Raw genomic sequence first — 27293 nt, 5'->3', positions numbered from 1 at the left:
CAAATAACTAGTCCTGCTCTTCGAAATTTATTCCCTAAACTGCCACCAGACAGTTTTCCTATATTTATCCTGTTCCCTCTAATGAAGAAACACAGGAGTTTCACCACCGCTTAATGCTAATAGGGTATCAGCAGCACATAGGGTTGCTTCTTCCCCCATTACATTGATTAATAGCGTTCAGGTGAGTCAGTTTATCGTTAGCACTATACTCTTATTTACACAAATACACACTCTAAGTTAATAAATCCAAATGAATTTTCACTTCGAATACCTCACAAGAGGTACTTTACAGCCAAACACGTAATAACTACGAAATAAAAACCGGATAACACAATCACGATCCGAAAAACCTCGTAGCCGAACAAAGTCTCCTCAAAAATTCTCGCGTCCGCACACCGCTAATCAGAACTACAGCCCGTAGAACACAAGGTTTTCCTAGCCTTGTGCGATAAGGGAGACGCTCGTTCTTTGGGCAACACTGGAGCCAAGCGGCGGGATGTATTTGAAACTGTGGATAATTTTATTTGATATTGTTTACACAGGATGATAAACGTAAGCCTCACAAGTTTTTAAATAGAGAACTAGTATTTTATGTATCTTTGTAAGGAAGTCAATACCGGTGAAACAATTAATGAGTTATTTTTAGTTACGTAACGTAGATGGAGAGATAAGACACATATTTGAAATTCATACAGGTTGTATAATAATTTCGGTAAAAGTTCGGTATATCGGAGAGACATTTCTTCATTTTTACACAAGAAACTACTTACGGAAATGAGTTTCTGCAAGCTTTCCACTGTATGTGTAAAATTGTCTTTGTTTTCGTGCAAAATTTCAGTAACCGCTAAACGTCTGAAATTCCTTTATTTTCTTCTTTTTCACATTGGTACTTACGTATTCTGCATTCCTAAGGATTCTTCAAGATGCCATTTCGTTTTTTTCACGCAAATAATCTCAACTTTCGACATATCGAGTAATTCTTGTTTGTTCGTTCTCGCTTGCGTTACACGCAATATGGCGGAGAAATCTTGACCAGCGTTGTCCATGATCAGTGGTTATGCAGTGTTGCAACCTTCTTCATCGAAAAATACCTACTTTCGTGTTACTGATTTTGTATTTTTTTCCAGGTTCGAAAACCCCACGAACCATGCACAGATAGCCCCACGAACCATGCACAGATAGCCCCACGAACCATGCACGGATAGCCCCACAAACCATGCACGGATAGCCCCACGAACCATGCATGGCAAGGTTAGGTTAGGCAAACATAGTTAAAATTGTCATGTTCTTGGAAAACAACAGTGTGGTTGGAAACATGGACTGGGGGTTACATCATCGAATGCACACAACATTTTATTCACGTAGTGGAAGGACATAGGGGCAACAGCTTTCGTGCATTGGAGAGAGCTCCATGTTGAAAAATACATGATTTACCGGCAAAATATATTATGCGAGGGGAAAAAACACTTCCGAAACCTTCGTAAAGTATACAGAAACTCATTTCGGTAAATACTTTCTCCTGTAAAATTGAAGAAATACATTTTGCGGATACGAAAATTTTACCCGGAAGTGAGTTTCTCCAAGGTTTCCAACGTTCGTCGAGGTATTTTTTCTTTCATCGTGGAATCTATTTGACCGGGAAATCATGTAATTTTCAAGAGAAATATTTAACCGACACACAATTGCCATTGCTTTCCCTATGTGAACAGGATCCTGCACATGTTTGATGATGTAATCCCCTGCCAGTGTTTCCAACCCCCCCTTTTTTTTAACTATGCTTGCCTAACCAAACCTAACCTAACCTTATCGGAATGGTTTTTGGGGCTATCTGTGAATGGTTCGTGGGACTATCCGTCAGCTACCCATGCATAATGTACAATTTGCACACATGACGAACATGATAGTACAGTAGAGCGTCGATTATCCGAACGTCGGTCAACCGAACGACCGCTTAACCGAACTGTGTACTCGCTCACTTTCAGATATCTGTAATGAAAAAAGTACGTGACTTAGCTGCTCGTAAGCGTGTAGGCTTGCTTAGACAGACCAAAATAAAGGATTTTTTTAAACGTTAATTTTGTGTACTGTGTGTATTGTTCATGCAAAATGCGTATGTAATATGTACATATTTTTGTTTAATAAACTGTACCACATACTATATATTCCTACTAAAGTTGCCTTTGTACGTTACTTTGTAATACATACTTAAAGAGATGCCTGTTTTTATGAATAAATTTACTGTACAGTACTTCTTTTTGGCAAATAAACATGTACAGTTCGATTATCCGAACAAACCAGTTTTCCGAACACACATGTCCCCCAATTACTTCGGATAATCGACGCTCTACTGTATCTATTTTTCGGTGAAGAAGGTTGGAAACACTGCATACCCACTACCGTAGTCAAGTTTTGCCCGCCATATTGTGTGTTAAGGAAGCGAAAAAAGGAATAACAAAAATTATTCTCTATGTGAAAAATTGTGTTTGTTTTTGTGTGTAAAGCATAATGGCACCTTGAACTATGTTCCGCAATACACAATTGGTAAGTATGACATGGAAAACACAAAATATCCGATTTTAATGTGTCTCCGATCTATGAAATTGGTACCAAAATTATAGGTCATGAAAGTTTTAAATAAGGCACGTATTACACTTTTTATTGCTTTTCAAAGTTATACTTTACAGCTTTTATTGCACTGGACCAAGTTTGGAATTGGAACTTGGACCCTCCTACGATTATTTAACATTCATTTTCGTTTCTACACAATATGTAAAGACCATATTACATACATTAGTCCCAATAGTCAACTTTCCGTGATATGCTCTCCACCTTCTGAATAAAGAAGAAATAAGACAAATCACACCTACAGGCAAGGATCATCGTTTGGACACAGTAACGTGTTCCCAGCATTTCATTTAACACTAGCAATTACAACCAAGCAAAGGGTCTGTTGTATGGTAGAATCATTTAATGGTGTTTATTGGGCTCTAAGAAAGGAAACAAGAAAATATATGTACTGATGGGGTGAAGCTCATGCGAAAGGAAATTTAGTATGTAAACTGTAAAGTCACTTAATTTCTCTTGATTAAAAATTCAGATTTTTTATAGGCAAAAATGGCAAAATCATGTTAAACTTAATAGTATCATTATCATTAAACTAAATAAACATGGCAGCTGATATTTTGCAAACTATCATTAAACAATTGCCAAAATTCAACTACAAACACCACAAAAATAGGAGCGATTTTACAATACTGGGAATTTCTCCATTTTGTTTGCAATTCGGCATACTCACTAAATTAGGGCTCCTAATCACGAATCTGAAGTTAAAATTTGGCGCTCACGTGTCAAACTTGCAAAATAAGAGGGTCAGTCATCGCAACCGACAGTGCACAATTGCTCATTATTTATCGCAAGATTTTCAGTTTCGAATACTTAAAGAACGAAATATATATATTCCCCTAAAATTTAACTATGTTTCCTAACCTAACCACGTGCCAATGGTCCGTGGGGCTAGCCATAATTCAGGAATTTCTATACGTGAGCGCCAAATTTTAAGTGCAGATTCGTGATTAGGAGACCCAAATTAGTAAGTATCCGAAATTTCAAACAAATTGGAGAAATTCCCTGTATTATTAAATTATACCCAAAAATATTTTAAATTACAATTATATAGTACATCCAGAATGTTTTATTTTTACTGGAAGAAAAGTCATTAACACACTCAACAAACATTTCTATACTAGGTTCATGTATACAGTATCAGAAACAGAAAAAAATTATATTTGCACATATTTTTTTTATTTTCTTTGAAATAACTTCAAATATTTTACAGGGCACGTTTACCAGAAAAAGCCCTTCTATAAAAAAACATATATCTATATGTATATGGTGCCAAAAAGGATACAAGCAATTTTAATTATTGAAGATTAAGCACACACAGGAGATGTACTATGTAGAAATTTTCAGTGAAAAATGCAGGCTTGACCAGGACTCGAACCTGGGTCTCTGGTATACCGTGCCATTGCTCTAACCACTGTGTTTCAAAGGTAACAGATCCCGTTGTGGTAGCACTGGCAGAGACGATTCCACGCAGGTAAAATTGCAATAGTGAAAAATCAGGTGAGGCCAAGCTGGCTCGGTAGCTCAGTGGTAGAGCAATGGCACAGTATGCCAGAGACCCGGGTTCGAGTCCTAGTCGAGCCTGCATTTTTCCGCTGAAAAAAATTACAAAGCAATTTTAATTGTGTTTTAAAAAAATCATCAAAAATTATTTTTTAAATAAAACTCATGATTTTTATCCACTCTGCTGCTAACAACAAATTACCCTTGCTAGGGAGATTCCTTATGCAAATTCTTAACAGGAGGAGGGAGGGGGCTGGATAGCAGCTCCTGCATTTCCATCACTTCCAGTACTAAGAACTAATGCTTACAAAAAAATCTAAACTTTGTTGTTGTATTGCCATTTTCCAAACCTGTGACGATGGAGTTTTTTGTTGTAGTTGCCCATGTAACTATTTATGGAAACCTTAAAGTTTGTTTTAAGTCCATTTTATGCACAGATGGGTTCCGAGCCACCAGGGTTGAACCTGGGAGCCCTTGGTTACAAGACGACAGCGATACCACTACACCATCAAAGAGGTTCTAAAGCTATTAGAGGTATAAACCTGGAACAAAATTAATTTTGTAGCTATCGAAGTGTGTGTGCTAAAATATTTGAAATGACTCCATGTCACTTCCTTACTGTTAAAATTTATATGGATATTCAGGTTACAATGCTTAAAATGTTTTAGGCCAGATTATTAAATGCAGTGACTACCTTCAACAGGTGGTGAAACTACCTTCTGTGATATTTCTACTGTGTCTTACTGCTCGTCTCTGTTGGGGATATCTTTTGTAAAATGCATGTTATCTTGCGAGATATTTCTTTCTCTTTGTGCTGTTTGCCATGTTAGGCAGTTAGGTTCTGTCTCTTTAAATAAGTAATCCACAATTTTCATAGTGTCTAGGTGAGGTTGTTAGGTTAGCAGCTGTCTATAATAATAATAATAATAATCCTTATCTTTATTTCCATGTTATGCTAATGGTTAGTGTCAGTGTTGGCATTTTGCTCGGTTCTTTTCTAGAAAGCAACCCAGGTGGGTATTTTTTTTCCAAATAAAATCCAGGTAAAACTGTTTTTTTTTTTCAAGTTATGTTTAAAAATATATACATATACAAATTAAATACATTTTTTGGATGGTGTAATAGGTAATGCTGTTGCTTTGTGATCAGTTTTCCCTGTGGAGAGACATATTTTGGTGTATCCAGCAACCAGACTACAGACAGGGTACAAAATATGTTATATCCAGTGGGTTTTTTTTTTTTTTGGGCAGTACACAACGGTAGGTGACAATAAAACTAATAACATTTTATTTTAACAAGAGATATTCTTTTTTCTTACTCCAAAAATGTAGTTTAGGCTGAGATTTGAAAGTGTCATCAGAATTTGGAATCATCCTCAGCATCTGAAAAATCCATTTCCATCTTGAAATGCTTTGTACAAATGCAAAACAAAATCATTCCTGGGGTGTATCCAGTTGCTATTAATTTAAGCTAAAAACCTCTAAATTTGCTGCAGTTATCGTGGTCTCAAAATTGGTGACTTACCTCACCCTTCTTAAACCACACACTATATTACGAAGTTTTTATTAAAAGCCTAAAGCTCAATTTATGCCCTAATATTGTTTGCTGAGACCTGTGTTTCACAAAAATTTAACCTAGTCAAATATGAGCATAATTTAAATCTCATGCAAGGCATGCTAAATTGGTCTGTCGTGAACATGGTGACCATTTTTTTTCTTCTTAAATACAATGTGAGACCAATCCTTGAAGTTATCTTGCAACTGTAAAGATTGCAACTTAAAAGCTTTACATGTATGGCTGCTATCATAGATACAGCGTTTGTTATTTTACCACCACTCCAATCCTAAACTATGAAATATAATTTTAAAAGTTTTACAGCAAAATTGCAGACCGATGAAATCTCTGACTGAGACTGAGAGTTTAGTTCCTTATACTTGATATGTTCTTGTAATTAGACGCATCGTATTATTATACTATTAATATTAACTTAATAATACTCAGCGGTGAATGATGAGACTCGGTGAAGTACACAGACTCCTCTCATGTACAGGGATAGTGTTAGGCAAAGACAATATTCACAGCACAGAGAAATAAAACCACATTACTGCAGTATGTATAAACTGAAATGTTTTATTGTTTATTTATTGCAATTATAATGCAAATATACTTGAGACGAAGGCGAGGATTTCGCTTTGTCGATGAATTGACTCAATTAAAACGCATAAACTCAATGCGTGGCTATCGGCAAGCCTATGATCACATAGACCTAGCTTGCACCCCGAACTACCACACCAAGAGATATGCAATGATAACTGAGCCAATATTTGCTCTTTAGCCTTTTATTTCCAAATTAATCCTTAGGCTAGCTTTATTATTTAACGTAGAATGGTTGCAGTATTGTGCATATCATCAATGGATGGCTATCGGCGTACCTATGATCACATTGTCCTAGCTTGCGCCCCGAACTACCATACCAAGATGTATGCACAACACCGAGGAGTTATTTTTAATTTTAAAAGCTTTGTCGATCCGTGGCGAAAAAGTGTGATATTTCTTTCGCGATATCCTCACTTTTATACTATTTCGAGAACACAGATTCAAGTACAGATGAATCACTTGCTATTTACAAAAAGATTCTACCAACAAAACTGACATCTATGCATGTTTAGAAATACAAATTCGTATAGTGCACTCTCTCAAACAAAGATACATTACATTACCCATAATATAGCATAAAATACAATAAACAAAAGATATACATTACAAACAAGGTGCATTATTACATATAATAACAAAGAAATTACGCTTTGCTTCACAAAAATAAATACATTAGTGACATATTTTCTACTGGTGACCACATAAAAATGTGGATCATATCATACTCTGAAAATATATTCTGGAAATTTTTAAAAAATCATTTAGAGCATGGCACAGAGCTTGCAACATGGGGAAAATATGTTTTTCATCCACCATCTTGAAACGCATTGTCCAATTTCACTCACATGTAATACCATTGCAGTCTATCAAGCTTTCTAACTGTAGAAATAATTTTACTAAAATGATTCTAAATTTACATCAGTTATCATAGCCACTAAATAGATGACTTATCTCTCTCTGCCCATCCACCCCAACTCATGCTCCTCCTAAATCATGTAATATATTTTGATAATTTTATTGTCAAATTATGGTGCAAGCAATTCCATAATGCTCCTGTAAGTTTTGTGCACCAATCTGAACTGTTGTCTACACAAAGGTTTGAAAATGATCAAAATATAAAAGTATCCATGTACACTGTATTTACTTGAATACATGGGTATAGATCTCCTAACTAAAGTTTAAATCACCAACCCCAAGACCATCTGTAAACAAAACCACCTGCCTGCAGAAAGCATTGCAAACTCATAGAAGTAAAATAATCCACACGAAAATCCAGCGTTGTTACAGGATTCATTACATAAGGTAAAACAATGGCCAATTTGTAGTATGGAATACGCTGCCGCAAATAACGTCTCACTTTAAACCCAATGCTCTTTCTTTTGTACTCGTTGCTTCACCTTTATGGTTAACTCTTTGCACCAGTAATCATTTCCCATAAATTTGGCTTCTTTCTTGCATGTGAATTGAATATATTTTACTTGCATTTTTTAGACAAAATGATATAACATGGTAATGTATATTTCTAAGGTTTGATATAGATAGGAGTGTATTTGAAATTTGTATGTAGTTTTTATGTAAATTGTATCTTATATAAATAAAATATATAATGGACATAAACAGCCATATGCAATGCTGTAAGTCCAATAAATATATTGATGATGATGATCAAAACAAGACAAAGAAAGTTGGTAAATTTATTGCGGTTGGAAACTTTGACAAGCATCCTAATAACGATTTTTGTTCCACCAAATATAGTGCACTTAGTAAAATAACTTGGTGACATGGCAAGGCAAGATAAGTGTGAACATTTTGTAGGAATATGCATTGTAACTTTCAGTGAGCTTAGAGATTGTGTACATAATTATATTTTATAACATTAGTTATTTTCTAAAAATAATCATGTGAACAGCAAGGAAGTAGTGCCACTTTCAACATGGCGAGTTCTATGCATGTGGGAAGGTCTCCGTGTTCAGTGATACATCGAATCGGTGAGACGGTTTGTTTACAGAAGGTCTCAGGGTTGGTGATTTACACTGTAGTCATAAATATCATTTATCCTGCATAGGCAAGCAACCCATTACGATGAGAAATGAAAAATTATTTAAAAAGTGTTCCAATTTGATTATGCCACAATTAACTTTATTCTATTTGCACCACATTTCAATAAAATACTCAACTCTTCTTTGTAATGTTTTAAACATGCAAAAATTTATTGTATCATGACATGTTCTTTCAGTCAAAAGAACATGATTATTTAACTAAACCACAATAAAAATGATCACATGAAGACTCGTAACATTCACATGATGCCTCTCAGGGTACTGGGTAATAATATATCTTGTTTTCGTTTGCTGGTCAAATACAAATCAAAGTCAAGTTTTCACTAAGAAAACAGAAGTATATTTTACTTCTTTGCAAAATAGATACTTATGTGCATAAAACCCATTACATTCAAAGAAATAGCTTCTCAATTCAATGTAACCACACTTTTAAAACTCCAAGCCTGAACTCAAAGTAAAGACAAAACACAATTGTAATTCCCATGGCAACAGCTCTTACAAGATATGTATATACAGGTCAGTCACTATCCTGACATTATCAGTGATAGGTCTAAATATTAAATACCACAAGAATCACATACTAAATAGCAGAGATTAAGATTAACAACAATATACACTTGTACAACGAGAAAAGTAATTAGGAAAGAACAATAAACATTTGTACAAGAGGAAAGGATGTGTCAATCAATTGGTCATCATAGGTGAAACTGTGATGTGCCACTATGGTTTCCCCCACATAAGGAAATGACTGATAACCAAAGTGCTACCACATTTCAAAATTATAAGCTTTGTTCAACTATGCTGCATCAATCAGTGCAAACGTTTTATCGGATACTTTTTTTTGTTTCTTTGATGCATGTTCTATTTATTTCTGTTAAAAGTCCAGTTCTAGAATGATTTGAGAAAAATGGCCTGAAATTACATTAATTATTATGAGTATTGTAAACTCTGCTAAGACTTTTCTTTGAAGGTTTTCTGGAAATACAATAATTTACAAATCCCTAAGAAGTAGGGGAAGTACTATTGGCAGAAACAAAATTCTTTAAGTTTTACCCAGGATTTACCATGTTACTCTTTAATGTGCGTTCCGTTATTTAAGCTTCACCTTGCATACATACAATTACAGAGAGATTACATTTTATTCTTTCAGACTATGCTTCTTGATGGTTGTGTATGACGAATAATCATGGCGGTGGCTCACCAACTGACCCCAGCTGATGGGTTCTCAAAGGTTTCTATGAGGGCTGATCAGAAATTCTCGTCTGAAAGCTTTGTCGATGACCATAATGATGTGCCAGCATTTGGCAGCATTGAATTTGCCAATGATGAAAAGTCAGAAAAAGTGGATCAAGGCAATTCTGTTGTTCAGCAAGAGAGCAGAAATGCTTCTTTTGTTGAAACTTTCAACAATGACACAATGGATTCAGGAAAGAATGATGAAAGTGCAGTTTCAATCAAGAATGCAGGTAAACATGCTTATTTTTTAGGTATTGCTGTAATATTTTTTTCATTGTGTGAGTTTTAAATGAATAGTGGAACCAGGTTGCATAGCATTTTTTACAAACCCTCATGCTACTTTTCCAGTGGTATATTTAACCCTTAACGCTTCGTTGGTATACGTGTGAGTGTGGCACTCACCCTAGGATATAATTGTAACTCTTCAGTAACCTCAAATAAAATCTTGTACGCACAGTAATAGATCTATATGTGTATATTTGCTTTAACTATGATTTGCCATTACTAGTAGAAGTATACCATATGAATACATATTTGATTTCAGGAAACTGCAGTAACATTGAAGAACTGAAGAAAAAAATTCCTTTGCTGAATACATTATTCAATATCCATGGAAAGATTGGGGAAGGGACATTCAGCTCTGTATTCCTGGCAACACTTAAGGGAACAGCTGGTGCAAGAGAGTTTGCCGTGAAGCATCTTGTGCCAACGTGCCATCCAGCTCGGATTGAAAGGGAACTAAAGTGCCTGAAAGATATCGGGTAAGTATAATTGGGTATATTTTTAATTAGGGCTGAACCAATACCACTTTGATCCGATTCTTATTGATTCCCACGGATACCGATACTTGAAAATTGCAGGGTTCCCACACACCTGGAAACCTCAGGGAATTTGAAAAAAAGAAGAACGAATAGAAACGAAGCACCGAAAGGTGTCACCCGCATATTGTGAGACATGATTTTGCCACGTGTTAAAATATTCAAGAATTACATCAGAATATTTAACTACATGTTATCTTATCACAAAATTAAGTTTTCCACATAAAACTGGTGTAGAAAAAAACTTCAAAATTTGCAAAATTAGAAAAGTATTGGCCGGGATCCGTAAATAAATCCCAAATTTATTGGCTCTGTTCTGTAAAATACCAATAAGATATTAATTTGGTTTTTTAGTAAACTACAAATACTACATTGATAAAATTTTATGTGATGAAATGGGATTTAAATGCTATGATGTAAATTATTCTCATTGGCAGTTTGTTAAAATCTCTAACCAATAAACCACGTGTTCTGATTAGTACTATGGAGCATATTGCTGTTACATAGTAAATTCAGCTCAGACTTGCTTTTTTCATGAGATGCTTGTTTAAAGTTTTATGCATTTTTTTTTTCAGTGGCCGAGACAATGTGGTGGGAGTGGATTTGTGCCTTAGACATGAGGAGAGTGTTGCATTTGTTATGCCTTACCTGCCTCATCAAAAATTCAGTGTATGTATTTTTATAAAATTTGAGTTTATAATGACTTTTGCTATGTTAAAAGCTAGTATAGGGTGGCTACTTACCTGGAATTCCATGAATTCTGGGAATTATGCATAAATTTTTCTCCATAGACATGAATAATTGAAACTTGTATTAATCCAAATTCCATTAGAATTTATGTATGTAGATTTATATATCCCCTGAGGGACGTTTTTCACTGTTTAGCTTTTATTTTTATCAAAGAAGGGGGGGAAAAAAAGACGTTAAAAAAACAAATTCTCTTAATTCATTCAAGTTTGCAGAACAATCTATCTCACTGACAGAATATTATTGCAAGATATCTTGAAGTTGTTTAGATAAATTTGTGTTAGAAATGTTTATACAATTAACAATTTTTCTTAGATTAGTATATCCCCTAACATTTGTGACTTGTGTTTGTAGATGTATTACAAGTCTTAGTATGTGAAATGCCAAATGTAAACTATGCACCTTAAATTAAATATTTTAAATATATATACCGCTTAATTGAATTGAATTCGAATTTTTTGATACGTTGGATACAATGTATAGGTGGTGAGAGGTGGTAATGCTTATGGTTCCAATAGAGAAATCATCTGCTTGTACCCTTGAATTGGATAGTTTGGAAAATTCACCTTGAAAATCTGGAATCATGCTTGTAGAGTGGTAGTTTTCTTGTTTTAGTGTACAGGTTTCTTTAACAGAGTGTCTACTAGTGAAGAATGTCAAAAAAGTCAAGAAATTACGCTATTTCTTTTACAGTATAGTGAATTTACATAGTTATATGCATGTATTGGGATTTGATAAAATTGAATATTTGGAAATGTAAAATTGTTTTATTGAGTTGTGGTTAATATGTGAAGTTTTGTAAAATTATTAAAGTATTAAAGTACTGTGGCCATTCCCCATCCAGGATGAAGTCTGAAGCATTCATTTTTACATACATCTAGGTCAACCACAAAGCATTAAAACATAATAGAATTTTTCACCCATGGTTGGTACCATATCTTTGATTGTGACTGTTATACATCTCCAAATTTGCTAATTTCATGAGCATAATAAAGCATAATGCATATTGCTTTTTATTTCAGAACTGTATATATGTATCTAAAGATATCTGTGGCGGTTACGCAGAGATAGGTAATTAACTCTGATAAACTTATTTTTCCGCGTAAATTTCTTTCTCGATCGATTTCGTCACCCATCTGGTGCCTTCGTCAGGCGTGTACTGTCTTGTTGCAGGCGGCGTGGTTCCATCTTCTTCTGCTTGTGCTCGAGGCGGTGCTATTTGATGTAGTCCTTTTACTTTCTGCCGTTCCCGTGCGGGTGTAGTGCTTCCTTCTTTTACCGCGCAACGGGATTTTGGCGCTGTCAGCGGCGGTTCCTTCTCTCGTCGTCTGCTTTCGTGGAGCGGCGCTTGTTCGCATGTGCAGGCAGGCTTTTTTGCAAACGCTTGGGGTCCGTCCTTGGTTTCTTGTTGTGGGGGGAGGAGCAGGTTGGGTGGGTGGCTCATCCACCCAACCTGCTCCTCCCCCACGACAAGAAAACAAGCACAGACCCCAAGCGATCGCAAAAAACCCATCTGCACATGCGAACAAGCGCCACTCCACGAGAGCGGAAACCGCCGCTTACAGCCCCAAAACCCCGTTCCAGAGTAAAAGAAGGAAGCACTATGCATGCACGGGAATGGCAGAAAGTGAAAGGACTAGTGCCGCCACAAGCACATGCATAAAAAGATGGAACCACGTTGCCCGCAACAAGACAGTACATGCCTGACGAAGCCACCAGATGGGTGGCGAAATCGATCGTGAAAGAAATTTACGCGGAAAAATGAAAAGTACGAGGGATGATCGAAAAAAAAGGTTACAAAGCATATAACTTTTGTTTTTATAAAGTGTAACATAACGAAAATTTATGTGTAAATTAATAACATGTTTGTCTTGTTGCGTTGCGAGTTTTAGGACTTCGGATTCTGACCATATATACCCGAGAAGCGGACATTTAAAATGTTGACTCGTCTAGAAAATTGGTCAGGAGTAGAAGTGAGGGCAGTGGTGCGGTTCCTGTGGGCCAAAAACACTACACCTGCTGATATTCATAGGCAGATTGTGGAGATGTATGGGGAGGGGACAATTTCAAGGCAACATGTAGCGAAGTGGTGTCGTGCCTTCAAAGAAGGACGGACCAGTATTGTTAATGACAACCCTGGACACAGCGGTAGGTCCAGTACCTCAACCACTGACGTGAACTGTGCTCTTGTGGAAGAGTGTATTCGTGAGGACAGAAGAAGAACATTACGCTCAATATCAGCTGAGCTGGGACTACCATTTGGTTGGCTGGCCACCATTATCTGACATGTGATGATGTCAAAAGAGCTGCCTCACGGTGGCTACGAGAACTTGACGCGGATTTCTGTGCAACCGGTATGGAAAACCTCATCTACTGTTGTGACAAGTGCTTGAACAAAAAAAGGTGATTACATCGAGGACTAGTGTTGAGTGCCCTCGATCATCAGGTGTGTTGATCTTCCAGCTATGTCTAACACATACGCCATAATAGGCTTTGTAACCTTTTTTTTCGATTATCCCTCGTAAGTTTATCAGAGTTAATTACCTGTATCTATGTGTATAACACACACAGAAAATCTTTTGAAATATATTCTACAAAAGGAAAAGTTTTTAACAACTTTACAAAACCCATTTACGGGTCACAATGGAGAGTTTGAACTCCTCCTCTCTCTTCCCCTCTCCGCACCTACAGCTCACAAGGGTTTCGAACTTCCACACTCTGTTAAAAGGCAGGCAAGACTGGACTTGCTTTTTTGAAAATGCTGAAATCAACAGTATATGCTAGTCAATGAGTGATAGAATTTCACTAAATATGAGAAGAAGTCCACTGTGCAACTACATGTTTCTTCTTCAAAACACCGCACAAGAAAAACTGCACACGACTGTGAAGCAGGGAGCAGTTTGGCCAGCACTCTATCTCAAACTGTGAAGCGCATGGAAACCAATCAAGAGAAGATCAAGAAAATGGTAACCATATTTGCTGCAGCTGGCATCCCTCTTCATGTTTATATAAATGAACAGTTCAGAAATTATATACAAATATCTACTAACGTAACAACAGCTCCTAGTGAAAGTACATTAAGAAAATATGTACGTGATTGTGCTGATGATAATCTGAATGAAACAAAAGTAAAGTGTGAAGGAAAGGATATTTCTGTGGTTGTTGATGAAAATACTGATATTAAAAATCGTAAGGTTGTAAACGTACTGGTTCGTCCAATTAGAGAACTTACTAAAAAAAATTTCCTGGTCAGAACAAAAATTATGCAACGGTGCAACTCAGACATCATAGTAGATATTGTACTTGATGCATTAAGTGATATTGGTGTCAAAAGAAGTCAATTTGTAGTTCTAATATCTGATAATGCCCCATACATGAAAAGTGCTGGTATGCGCTTAGCTGCAGTTGCTCCTAGACTAGTGCATTCCAACTGCTGGGCAATGTCCTCCACCTATGCAAGAAAGAGATTAGAAATAGTCTTAAAATAGCTGATCTTTTCATTGCATCGGTCAAATCGGCTTTGACCAAAATGCCAGCAAGACTGGAAAGGCTGTTGAATCTCTTGTGCGAAGCAGAAAAAATAAATATAATTTATTTTCCACATGTATGCAAATACAATTTTGCAACAGCAGCTGTTTCTTGTGAAAAAAAAGAATTCCACGTTAAACTGTAGTCCAAGTTCCAACTAACCTGTCGGAGCTTAAATAACAAACTTTGACAAACAAATTTTGTCTTGTGAAAGGAAATATACTAGTAGTGGATTTGTATAACATTTATTACAATGTAATTATTACAAGGTGTTCCAGAAATACATGTAAAAGTAACTGGAAGATTTAAGAATATGTTAGGAAAAGTGTGATTCATATTGTTTTGTGATGAATAAAATATTGCAATTTGGTTCAAAAACTGTCTTTAAAATGACATTTCAGAGTTGTAATAGTAGATAAAATTTCAAATTTGATTTAAATTACATTATTTTTTGTATTTAATATATTGTTAATATCTTTTACAATTTTGTTGTATTACAGGATTATGTCTGTGACATGGGAGTGGAAGAAACCAGACAATACATGAAAAATTTATTTATTGCATTACAAAGAGTCCATTCATTTCACATAATTCATAGAGATGTCAAACCAAGCAACTTCCTGTATGACAGAAGTAGCAAAAGGTAAGTATTTCACAAAAGCTATAGTTATGATATAGTGCACTTAAATCTATTTACTGGTACATTTTAAAGGAGTAAGAAATTCTTATAGACAGGTCGTGGTGGCAGAGGGCATTGAGTAAGACAATTAGGATAATTTGAAACCACTCGCCACTGGGCTACAAGTCCCTAATGCCTTTTCACTGTACTGAAGGACTTCTTATGCTGAAACAGTTTGGAAGAGAGGACTCGTTATGTTTGCTAATTGCCTGTTGTGAAGCTACCTGACAAGGGAATGCTAAAACTTGTTATGTGGTATGATACATGCCTAAATATCCAGGGCAACAAGGTGAGAGAAATAACCTAGGATTCAATGGATGTAGAGCAATGAAAAGTTTTGTCATAAATCTTTAGAGCTTGATAGAATTTGTCCCAGAATAGATTCTGCATATTTGGAAATAATGAAAATGTAGATGCAAGCATGCAAAAGATATTTTCTCTTCATGATTATAGTCTGAATGTTTGTATAGTCAAAAGCATGTAGTGAATATCATATTGTTACATGCATGTTTTTGTCTGCAGATTCCTGTTGGTTGATTTTGGCTTGGCTCAAGCACTCTCCTCCTCCAGTACAGTTTGGGTCCCTCAGTCGGTGACGGCTAAGCTGAAGAAACGTAAGCAACTGGAAGACAGCGAGAACAGCATTGTGGTAAGGAATTTGGATAATTTTGTTTTTTGCTATTCGTCCCGTTGGAAACTGAAAGTTTGTGCATAATTTGCAGAGAACTTAATTTTATTAATGGTAGTTTAGGTCCTGAGTATAAAATTTAGCCAGGACTAATTTAAGACACACCGATAGAAATAACAAAAAAAAAAAAAAAAAAAAAAAAAGATTAAAATTTGTGTGTAGGTATTCCAGTCGAATTATATGAAACAATTTATGAAGAGTTTTGCTTTTAAATATTAAACAATTACATGTTATTAAAAACCACTTTTTCATGCAAAAGTGGTGCAAATATAAACAAAGTTTGAATTCAGGATAATTAAGCTCCGCGAAAGTGTTCTGCGGCATTTTTTATAGTAACGATGAAAATGCTGTTACTATCAGCCGGTATCGGTACATAAATTCACATCGATACTTTCTGATACCAATACCACTGGTATCGGCCAATATTGATACATCGTTATTTGCTCAGCGCTACATAAAATTGTTAATACTTGTACACAACTGTTATGTCAATTTATTGGTGAAACTTTTGAAATATAGCGTGTGTTTTAGAAGGAGCAAAGGCACCTATTTTGGGGCCATGATAACTGCTGTAAATTTAGTGGATTGTAGTTGGTAATAAAAGCTTCTAAAACACCTAAGTACTGCTTTAGTGTTACATTTGAGCAAAATTGGTGAACACATTTCAAGATGGTGTTACTGATTTTCTGTGCATCATTTTCAACCTTGGCAGATTCAAATTACAATTGAACGTCTGATGAAAGGAGCATGTTTTTTTCCTGAAATGTTGCATCAAAAATTGTGTTTACATGCGTGTAACAACTGTAAATTAAAAGAAAAACTAGAAAGTAAGGATAAGGTACAAGACAAAAAAAACTATGATCTCCTGAAGAATCAAGAATGCTGAGTAGGGACAATAAGTGCATTAGGAATAGTGCAGATTAATTAGCACTACGTATTGTTATGACATAGGCATTTCAGTGTGTCATCATCATCATCATCCTTCGCCGTTTCTTGCCTCAGTCTGGGTCGCCATAGAAGTCAAGCCTCCATTTTTTCCTGGTCTTCCACCACTCCTCTCTTTTCATGGTGTTCCAATCTTGTCCTCTTCTCCTAACACTCTCCGCTATCTGCTCTTTCCACCGACATCTTGGTCTCTCCCTTGGCCTTATTCCCACTCCTTGTGCATTGTAAGCTCTTACTGGTAGTCTTTCTGCATCCTTCCTCTCCATGTGTCCAAACCATCTCATCTGTGCCTGATCTATCCTGTCCTGAAGCTTTACCACACCCACTGTCTGTCGGATTTCCTCATTCCTTATTCTATCCCTTCTAGTCTTCCCAAATATGCTCCTTACAAATTTCATCTCCACTGCCTGCATCTTTCTTTTGTCTCTCTCTGTCATTGTCCAAGTCTCTGCTCCGTACGTAATTATTGGCACATAGTACGTGTTATATATTACCTTCTTGCATTTCATAGTTACATCCCTGTTCTATATTAATCTTCAAATGCTGTGATATAGTCCACCACCCATTTGTCCTCTTCTGTTTACCTCCTCATCTATTCTTCCACTTCTCTCAATTATGCTTCGTAGATATTTGAAGCTGTCCACTACCCTCAACTCTTCTGTGTCAATCTTTATTCTTGGTTCATTTCTGGCTGTTTCTTGTTATTAGCACCTTGCTCTTTTCTGCACTGAATTTCACTCCTGCTCTTCTGATTTCCTCATTCCAACTATCAAGCTGTCTCTGTACTTCATCTTCCCTGTTCCTCCATATTACTAAGTCGTCAGCAAACAGTGTGTCTCTGGGTACAATATAAAAATAATTTTGCCAGTCTAATATTTCTATAAATAGCAATAATTATTTATTATAATTAAAGCAATATTCTACTACCTTGTTATTTTTTAGTAAATATTTCATGTACTGTTCTGAGAAAAAATGTATTTTCTAATGTAACACCTATTGCAGTCACTTTGATTATATATTATTGTTATTGGCAAATATTTCATACCAATTAATCTATTGAGAATTCCATTGTCAATGGTTGAACATGTGGAAACTACATTTTTCATAATTTAGTAATTATTCTACTGATAGTTAAGCAACATTTTTCATACAGCTTCTGTGCAATGAAATATTAAACTTAACGCTGTTTATTAAATGTAAATACTTTCCCAGTGTTCTAGCTATAAGTGAAGAATTTCGTGTCACGGGTGGGAAAGTCAAAACACTGCCTCTTCGCTAAATAAGAATTTTATGAGTTGAGGGGGAAATATAACAGTTAAAGGAGAAATTAATTGTTTTTTGGTGTCACAGGTGGAACACAATATAAAACACAAGTTAAGTCAAAGAGTTAAAATAAACTGACAATATGCAAAATACCTTCTGATTTGTGTATAATAGTTGAAGTTTTATGCAAATGACAATTTTAGATTGTTCAATCACAAGATAAAGTTACAGCATTGCATTTAATTTTAAAAATTGAAATTCAAGGGCACTTTCACACATATTGTTCTTTCATTCATTCTAAGTGTTGTAACTAAGCAAGATAGGCCAAAAAAAATATAGACTTTTTCCCCTATTAGGCTCTCAAGAGAATTATTGTACTTAAAATTCAAAGAGTTTTTCTCCCTTTGAAGTGAAAAGAGTTTTTTTTTTTTAAATCATCAAACAGGAGGTTGCTTTAAGTCGACATACAGGCTAAACAAAAATTAGGCCTACATTTCAAATTGGAGTCCATAGCACTGAAATGTGTACCTTTGAATGAAAACAAAGGATATTACAGAAAACAGCTTACTTGTATTTACATCAAAATATAAATTAATGCCACTTTGACTGTGACAAACTCAACTTCTCAGCTTATTACAAAAAGTTTTTCTGGTATATTAAAAATTACTTTAAATCTTTAAATTGAATAGCAACAAAGTGATTAAAATGTGAAATCCAGAAATTTGTGAAGCGCCTATGCAGTGCTACAATTTTTTTATGTACGTTGTGCACGGATATACATTATATTTTATGTAGAGCTGAGCCAATACCACTCTGACCTAATACTAATACCAATACTCTTATCAATTCCTGCCTCCCCGATGGTGCAGTGGTAGTGTCGTCACCTTATAATCAAGGGGTCCCTAGTTCGATACCTGGTGGATGCATATGGTGGTTCGGATTCCACTTTAAACTGTAGGTCCAGTTCCGATTAGCCTTACTGTGCATAAAGTGGACTTAAAACAATAACTCAACAACAACTTATCGATTCCTACTGACTTCACAAAAGCTCAAAATCCATTTCCTCCCACAATGCTGTTTCCAAAATAATGCAATTAGAGGATATTTATACTGCAAAAAGAGCCACCGTGGTGTACTCGGAAGGGCTTCTGTCTGCCATGGAAGAGACCCGGGTTTGATCCCCGTGGTGGATGATCTAAGGTTCGAGTTTTTCTAGCTTTGTCCCCCGCATGAAACGGTTCTGGAGCTCACCCAGTCTCAAATCAGTGGGTACCTGGGGGGGTAAAGCCTGCCGGAGTGTGGTGCTGGTCACATCACCTCCAAAATGGCTGAAATCGAGAATGTGTGGGAACTTTACCTTTACCGTAGACTGTGCAAAAGAATTATGCCACTTTTTGCAGACCCCATGAGAGCTCTAGACTCAATATTGGTCCGTATCAGTGATTTTTCTGATAGTGATACCGAAGATGTAAGCCAGTACCCATGCATCAGCGTTGATATTGTCTCAGCCCTTCTATATTCATATGTTACAGTAACAGCTATTACATATACATGTATACATTTTTTTACCTTAGGTGGGAAACCAGCAGTTGGAACAAGCCAGTAAGAAACCAAGATTAGCTTTGATGCCAAAAGTTAGCAATGCAGAGAATGTGATTCAGCCAAAGAAAAAGTTGCCCCTTCAGTCGTTGAATATTGCAGGAGACAACATCAGGAAGTCTGAGATACGTTACGCTGCAAATAATACAGCTGATTCAACCACAATGAATATTCAAGTTGGCTTAGGGAAAGTTAAAAAATTTCAGGTCCTGGCACCAGAACCAAAGTTAACAGTTCAGGATAGATACGGCTCAAGTTTTATACGAGTTCAGAACTCCCAGGTCAAGTCTCACGTGCAGAATTCCAAAGCAAGTTCCCAAATTATGTTCGCCAAACCAACAACGTTCAACTTAACCAAAAGACAGGCTGTGGTCGACAGCTGCAAATGCTATGGGAAAGCCAGCGTTTGTTCTCAGTGCCTGGTACGGAAAGTGCAGGTGGCACCCCGAGCTGGAACTCCAGGATTCCGACCACCTGAAGTTCTTCTGAAGTACCCAAAACAAACCACATGTAAGTACATGGATTAGTGTATATTCCAAGGTGAATTGATTTAAATTGCGATTTAGATCAATAATTAACCTTTAAGTGCCTGATCGTCTCGATCGAGATGCTCTTAGGTAACCCTCGGGTACCCGATCGTCTCGATCGAGATGCTTTGTCAAGGTCGTAGTTTTTTTCGTTATAACTTTGCTATTTTTGGCTAGAATTCAGATTTTCTTTTTTCATATTGTTGTTAACACATGTATTTAACAGAAATGATTGTTGTACTTTATTTTCATGAAAATGGCGGGAAAAAGGCGACTTATTTTTTGCGTCTTTTTCAAGGGAAAAATTTTGCCGACAAAGGAAGGCCTGCTTTGTTGTTCTAAAGCAATGCGTTTCCCTCACCTCTGGAAACTGCATTCGAAGGAAGTTTGTTTATCGGTACTCCGAGGTCTAAAGGGAATGTTTTCAGTCCTTTCTTTTTTTTTTAAAAAAAAAGAACGATTTTTGGGAGGGATTCCCCCCTCAGCCCTCCATATATACGCCGAATGTGCATAAATTTTGTATCGGAATCTGTGATTCATTCCACGTACAACGGTATATCATTCATATCTCTAGGGCAATTAGCCTCTGAGCTATAGTCATTTCAAGGTAATGCTGCATTTTGAAGCCTTGTTTGTCAAAAGAAAGATTAACGATTTCATTTCATCAAATGTAAACAAGGTATTTGACTTTATAAAAAAAGAAGTGGCATGCTGACCATTCCTTTTGGGGGTACAACTTACGTTACATTGGTCATACGATAATAATGCAAATATTGTTGTGTTCCTTACATGCCAGCGATAATTTCCGTATTCGTGTCGACACTGTTATATACTTTTTCCTTGGAGGGAGGGGGAAATCCCCATTTTTTCCGAAATTTTTGAATTTTGGGGTTCTTGCATTTTTGAATGTAATATGTAAGCTGTAAACACACTTAACTTTCTCTTGATTTAAAATTCAATCATTTTTATAGGCAAAAATGTCAAACGTAAATTAAACCACACATAGTTTAATTATTCTAATCATTAAACTGTATATAACATGGCAACTGATATTTTGCAAACTATCATTAAAAAAATTACCAAAATTCTGCTACAAAGACTATAAAAATATTTTAAGTTACAATTATAGTAGTTTTTCTTGTATGTACGAATTGCTTGCATTGTAGAATTATTTTCTTGTAGTTTACGGTTATTACAAGCATAAGAAAACAGTTTTTCGTTGTGATGTTTCAGGAGAACACACACTTCCTTCATCAGACATTTATTTTCATTTTGACTAAAGATACAGTTATAACAATGGTTAGCAATTTTTTAAACAAAAAGGATCCATTATATAATGGATGTTGTCAATGTTACATTGTTGTAATATAGCAACTTAACTGTGAAAAGAAGCAGTCTGTTATTTTTGTTTAAAAAATTGCTAACCATTTTTATAACTGTATCTTTAGTCAAAATGAAAACAAATGTCTGAGGAAGGGAGCATGTGTTCTCCTGAAACGTCACAACGAAAAACTGTTTTCTTATGCTTGTAATAACCGTAAACTACAGGAAAATAATTCTACAATTATAGTACATCCAGAATGTTTTATTTCCACTGGAAGAAAAGTTACTGAAATTATTATAGTTTCATTAATACACTCAACAAACATTTCCACAGTAGGTTCATATTACACTATCAGGAAAAAATGTACATTTATGTGTAAAATTTTATTTCCTTTAATCAAACTGTTCAAATATTTTACAGGGCCGTTTACCAGAAAAAGCATTTCTATATAAAAAAAAAACATCTATATGTGTGGTACGAAAAACCATGCAAGCAATTTTAAGTGTGTTTTTAAAGGACTTTTAAAAAATCTGATTTAATTTTAGAGAATCATAAAGAATGATTTTTTAAATAAAAAATCATGATTTTTATCCAGCCTGGTATTTTGCAAATAGATATGAATATGTTTAGGTTGAAAAGTGCCTCTTCATTGGTTGATTTTAGAGAAATGACCCAAATATCTCTCTTCATCTGATTCATCACCTTCAGCATATTCTATGAAAACTTCTCTTAAACTACACTACAGGATCACTTGAACCCTCACACGTTTCGGATGGCAGTTTCCCCAGTCACCGGACCTCACAGTGTGCAATTTCATGTAGGGTTTCATCAAAGGCAATGTTTACGTTCCTCAACTTCCACAGACACTGCCAGAATTGCAAAGGTGCATTGACACAGCCATCGGAAACTACACACAAAACATGCTTGAGAAGGTTTGGCAAGAACAGGAGTACCACCTGGACATCTGTCCTACCACACGTTGGGCATACGTTGAAAGCATTTAAGGTCCATGTAAAACTTCAAATATTCCTCTTTCAAATGGTGGTAATATCATGTATTTCTGTTCAGTGTTGGTGATAATATGGTCTTACAAAATGGACCAATAATTTGTGTGCACTGTGTATATATTTTCTTGACTGATCACTGTTAAAGCTACTGTTGGATTAAATATTATGCATGCTTGAGTTTGGATTCCAATTTAAAAGTATCCACTACTAGACATACACAAAAATGAGCTACATCAAAATTTAGCTTATTCAATTCTGTGGTAACCAATTTTTTTATCATCGTGAGAACAAAATAATCTCTTTGTTATTCAAACTAGCACTCTCTTTAAAATTCTATAAATGAAGAAGCTAGTTGTCCGATCGTGATGAAATTGAAATACAATGCAGGTAGAAAGGTTTTAAATAGAATTATTAATTTTTAGACTTTTTTAAATTGCCCAAAAATAGGTTCTTATCAATTTTGTGAGAAATGTTTCTTAATATTGCGTAGTCTTGGCCTTGTTTTGAAGCTCTTTGCAGAAGTTTTTAAAACCTATTATTCACATTGCAAAACCGATTTTATACAGATTTTTATTCAAAGGCATAAAGATGTTTTTTTTTTAATGTGGCAACATCGCACAACCCAACTCGTAGTGACAACGTGCAGTTGCCACTGTTTAATGGACATCTCTGTATAGACAGCATGTGGATTTCACTATCGGATTTTTCGGAAAATTTCATGTGACTTTGATATGTCACTTGCCCCTATTCCCATTTGAAAAATTTACATTAAATTCAAAATATTGGACAGGGTGCATAACTTCCATGAGGAATGCAGCACTTGTTTGGTTTTCTAGACACTGCATGTAGTTCCATTCTTGATCAGTAATATCTGTAGAAATTGTATGGGCGGTTTCACACCTTTCAATCAACTTTTATATTGTTTAAATCTAAAGCAAATGCTTCTCCTGAAAAAGATGCATATTCGTAGCATCACTATGTTGAGACTACAGAAAAATTATAATACGAAAGGAACAATTTGTTTATATAAATCAAAGTTGATAAAATTACATTTTAATAATAATGTTCTTTTGTATCTTTAATTTCCTATTTTGTTTATTTCAGCTGTTGATATGTGGGCGGCAGGTGTGATTTTTCTGTGCATTCTGAGTGGTTCTTACCCTTTCTTCCGATCTCCAGATGACATCACCGGATTGGCAGAAATCATGACACTTTTTGGTACTCACAAAGTTAAGGAAACTGCCTTGAAATTAGGTAAGTATTTTCTTAAGTTTTAAGATTCACATTTTAGAGATGTGCAGTACTCATTAGCAGCAAGTTCATTGTTATTGTATCTTTTTGGCATGTTAATATGAGGACGAGCCAACTCGGTATTTTTGCATGCTTTCTTTCCGATTTTTACACGTAAGATTGCACCTATTTACCATTTTTTAACATAGGCTATTTGTTGCTAAATTTCAAGTGCTGATTAATCTGGTTACCTCAAGAAAAATAAACTTGAGGATGTGCAGGCAGTCAGTTATGTGCCGCTATGAAATTCTTGCCTACTGTTGTGGTAGCATGGATAAGCATGAATGTTCATTTGCAAAAGAATTTCTGTACGTTTTAGGCTTCCAGAGGGGACTAATGCAAACGTATAGTGGAGCCCGATATTTAAAATTACAAAAATACATTTTGCACTTCATTTGTTATTATTCTGTAAATTACAGCTGATAAATTACATAAATATGAACTGCATATAGAGTGCCCTATAAATTTTGTCCGACTTAAATGTTTTCATTGGAACCATCCTTCTTAATTAAAAGAAAAACATTTCCTTGGATATATCTAGACGGATAAAAGTAATGTGAGCATGTAGTTTGCCACAAAAACTGTAGGATTGGATTAATGCTTGCTGAATCTGGCTTCATACAAAGTTGAATTAAATTGGATGTGCAGAGAATGGATTTCCCGCATTACACGTGCCTACTATTTAGTGGACAGTCTAGGAGAGTGAGTAGCATCATAGCCTTGTAATCAAGGGGTTCTGGGTTCGATTCCTGGTGGAGGCACAAAGTGGTTCAGATCCCGATTAGCCTTACTGTGCATAAAGTGAACTTAAAGCACTAACTCAATCAATGTAGGAGAGAGTGATCAGTGACAAGCTGCAAACATCAAGCGGCACGAGGGTTTTACACCGAAGTGACACAAACATACGACACGAGCACCTCCAAATCATTAACTGCACATGGACAATCAATGGACCTAGGTGATACGATGCACACTACTGCAAAAACAGCCCAGTCCTAGCGACATGTGCAACTTGTCGTCTGAAGGTTTGTTTCCAGGAGACATGTGTTACTTGTCACTTTGGTCTCAAAACTCACTAAAATTAGGAAGAAAAATTGTGTGAAGTAAATGTAGTGTATTCACTTTGCAGGCTACCAGATCATCAGATTTGCCAATGTGTGATTCATCTCTATTCATTGAATTAATTGAAAGTTGCATGCTGTTTCTATGTTAGAGCAGAGTACTCGTAGACAGAAAGCATTTATTTTGAACTGGCCAGATAATGTTTGTATTTTACTACCATTTCCAGGCAGTAATGATACTTGAACATTGTTGTAATTTCAGATTGGTCCGATTAGTTATAAAATTCTCTAATTCACATAATTACCAAAGTAATTGAACTCTGAAAATGTTGCTTGACATTTTATGTATTACAGAAGGTTCTTAGTATTGGCTCAGCTGTATTTTGTCATTATAAAGTGATATTAATACTGGGCTCGGAAGTTGTTGGGCTAAAAAGCTCAAAATATGACCTAATGTAGTTTTCCTTATTTTTTCATATCAAATTATACAGAAAAAGTAAATAGAAAAATGTAACACACTATTTCATGTTTTCTACATTTGTTCTTCATGTGGTCCTTACAAAAAATACAAATTTTTAATATTCTTGGCATATACAATACATACATTTTTTCATTCAATGTGGTCTATTGTAGAGGCCACAGTGGTGAGCCTAATACCAATTTTTTTTTTTTTTTTTTTTTTTTTTTTTTTTTTTTTTTTTTTTTTTTTTTTGCAAAATTTCGATTCACTTCTTCCTTTAACGCTAGTTATTGGGATGCACAATGTATAAAACTTCACCTCTGTTAAAATCCCTGTCATTCGGAGAAAAAGAAAATATTTAATCTCTATGACATTTAGTTCGTGCTACAATTCTTTTTGTACATCACAGCAAGTTTGAATAGAGCGTGTCTGGAAAGGGCTCATCCGGAAGAGGCTTACATGTGCTAAAGGCTAATGTGTGTGTATGCGAGGTCTGAACTTAACAAAAACTAAAGAATAACTTTTGGTGGATAGTAGCAGTTTCTCCAAAGGATACAATAACGGGCATGATGTAGAATTTGTCATCGAAAAAGGCTGGCTCGACCAGGACTTGAACCTGGGTCTCTGATTTTACTGCTGGCCCCTGTTGCAGAGTGGTTAGCACATTGCACTACGATGCCAGGGGGTTCCAGGTTTGAATCTTGGCCTGGGCATGGATGCTTGTGAATGTCCATTCATCAATTTCATCGCTCATCCCTATCTTTGCAAATTTGCCAAAAGTGGCACAAAAGCAAAGTAAAATAAAGCAAATCAATCAATCTGGTTTTTCCACAGGTAAAGGAGCAACATCGCAAAATCAGGCGAAGCCAGGCCGGCTTGGTAGCTCAGGGGTAGAGCAATGGCATGGTATGCCAGAGACCCAGGTTCAAGTCCTGGTCAAGCCTGCATTTTTTGCTGGAAAATTCTACATAGTACATCTCTCGTGTGTGCTATATCTTCATGTAATGATGATACATGTTTATAATTGTTGTTGCTGCTACTAATACTACTTAACAGTAGTACAAATGATCTGACCAGCTCCCCAATTATACTGTTATTGGAACCCTCTGTTTTGTTGTTTCTAGGTAGGCTCGTAACCTGCCACTCAATTAGAAAGCCTCTGAATCTGAAGAAGGTGTGTGAAAAACTTAGAAAGAGGAGGCAAAACAGCCAGAAGGAAGCAGGCAAGATGGAAACTCCCGGAGAAAAGTCAAGTCCACCAACTTGCCCTTACTGCAAGCAAAATATAGAATCTGACGGTTGCCTTTGCCGCGATGGAGTTTTTGCCAGCAAGACCTCTGGTAACATTGACAACGAAGGATCATCAGACATGGTGTTTCCAGATTCTGCTTACGATCTCCTGACAAAGTTACTCGATCTCGACCCAGACACTAGAATCCCTGCTAGTGAGGCATTGCGGCATCCATTCATCACTGGATGTGCAAAGTAACTGATGCTGTAATTTTTTAGTTCTATAAGTGACAGTTGCTCAACACTTTTAGGTATTATTGTTCACTGCCACTTAACTGACTGACACTGGAACTTATTTGTTTGGTTCCAGAACAATAATTAATGTGATTTTATTAACATTAACTTTTAGGTAGTATTGTTCTGCATGATTATTTTTTTGTCTTTTATGTTATGTATTTTTTTTTAAGTTTCTCTCTTTTTTTTGTAATTTGACAATTATGTTGCCATTTATTACTCTTAATGGATGAAATAAAGACTTCGTCAATTTTA

General features: G+C 35.8%; 1 protein-coding gene and 1 non-coding gene across 2 annotated transcripts; both read left to right on the top strand.

The window, feature by feature from the left end:
* The first annotated feature begins 464 nt into the window (after window positions 1-464).
* Window positions 465-27293, top strand: LOC145977778 (cell division cycle 7-related protein kinase-like). The gene is made up of 9 exons (XM_083110054.1): window positions 465-552; window positions 9493-9808; window positions 10123-10339; window positions 10972-11065; window positions 15172-15314; window positions 15873-15999; window positions 19821-20355; window positions 23808-23957; window positions 26639-27293. The coding sequence occupies exons 2-9, from the start codon at window positions 9529-9531 to the stop codon at window positions 27001-27003; spliced, it is 1911 nt and encodes a 636-aa protein (XP_082966180.1). The 5' UTR covers window positions 465-552; window positions 9493-9528; the 3' UTR covers window positions 27004-27293.
* Window positions 26388-26458, top strand: TRNAT-GGU (transfer RNA threonine (anticodon GGU)). Its single transcript has one exon. It is a non-coding gene; the product is annotated as a tRNA-Thr (tRNA).

Source organism: Lepisma saccharinum, chromosome 23, assembly GCF_977018435.1.
Source record: "Lepisma saccharinum chromosome 23, izLepSacc3.1, whole genome shotgun sequence".
NCBI classification, from domain to species: Eukaryota; Metazoa; Arthropoda; class Insecta; order Zygentoma; family Lepismatidae; genus Lepisma; species Lepisma saccharinum.
Note: the sequence above shows the minus strand (reverse complement) of the source record. Positions and strands in the feature narration are given on the sequence as shown.

Excerpts from the sequence above, each read along its gene's own strand:
- LOC145977778 (XM_083110054.1), top strand. The coding sequence starts at position 9,529 with ATGGCGGTGGCTCACCAACTGACCCCAGCTGATGGGTTCTCAAAGGTT. Across the intron at positions 11,066-15,171 it reads TGCCTCATCAAAAATTCAGT|GATTATGTCTGTGACATGGG; the intron begins GTATGTATTTTT and ends GTTGTATTACAG. Across the intron at positions 20,356-23,807 it reads GTACCCAAAACAAACCACAT|CTGTTGATATGTGGGCGGCA; the intron begins GTAAGTACATGG and ends TGTTTATTTCAG.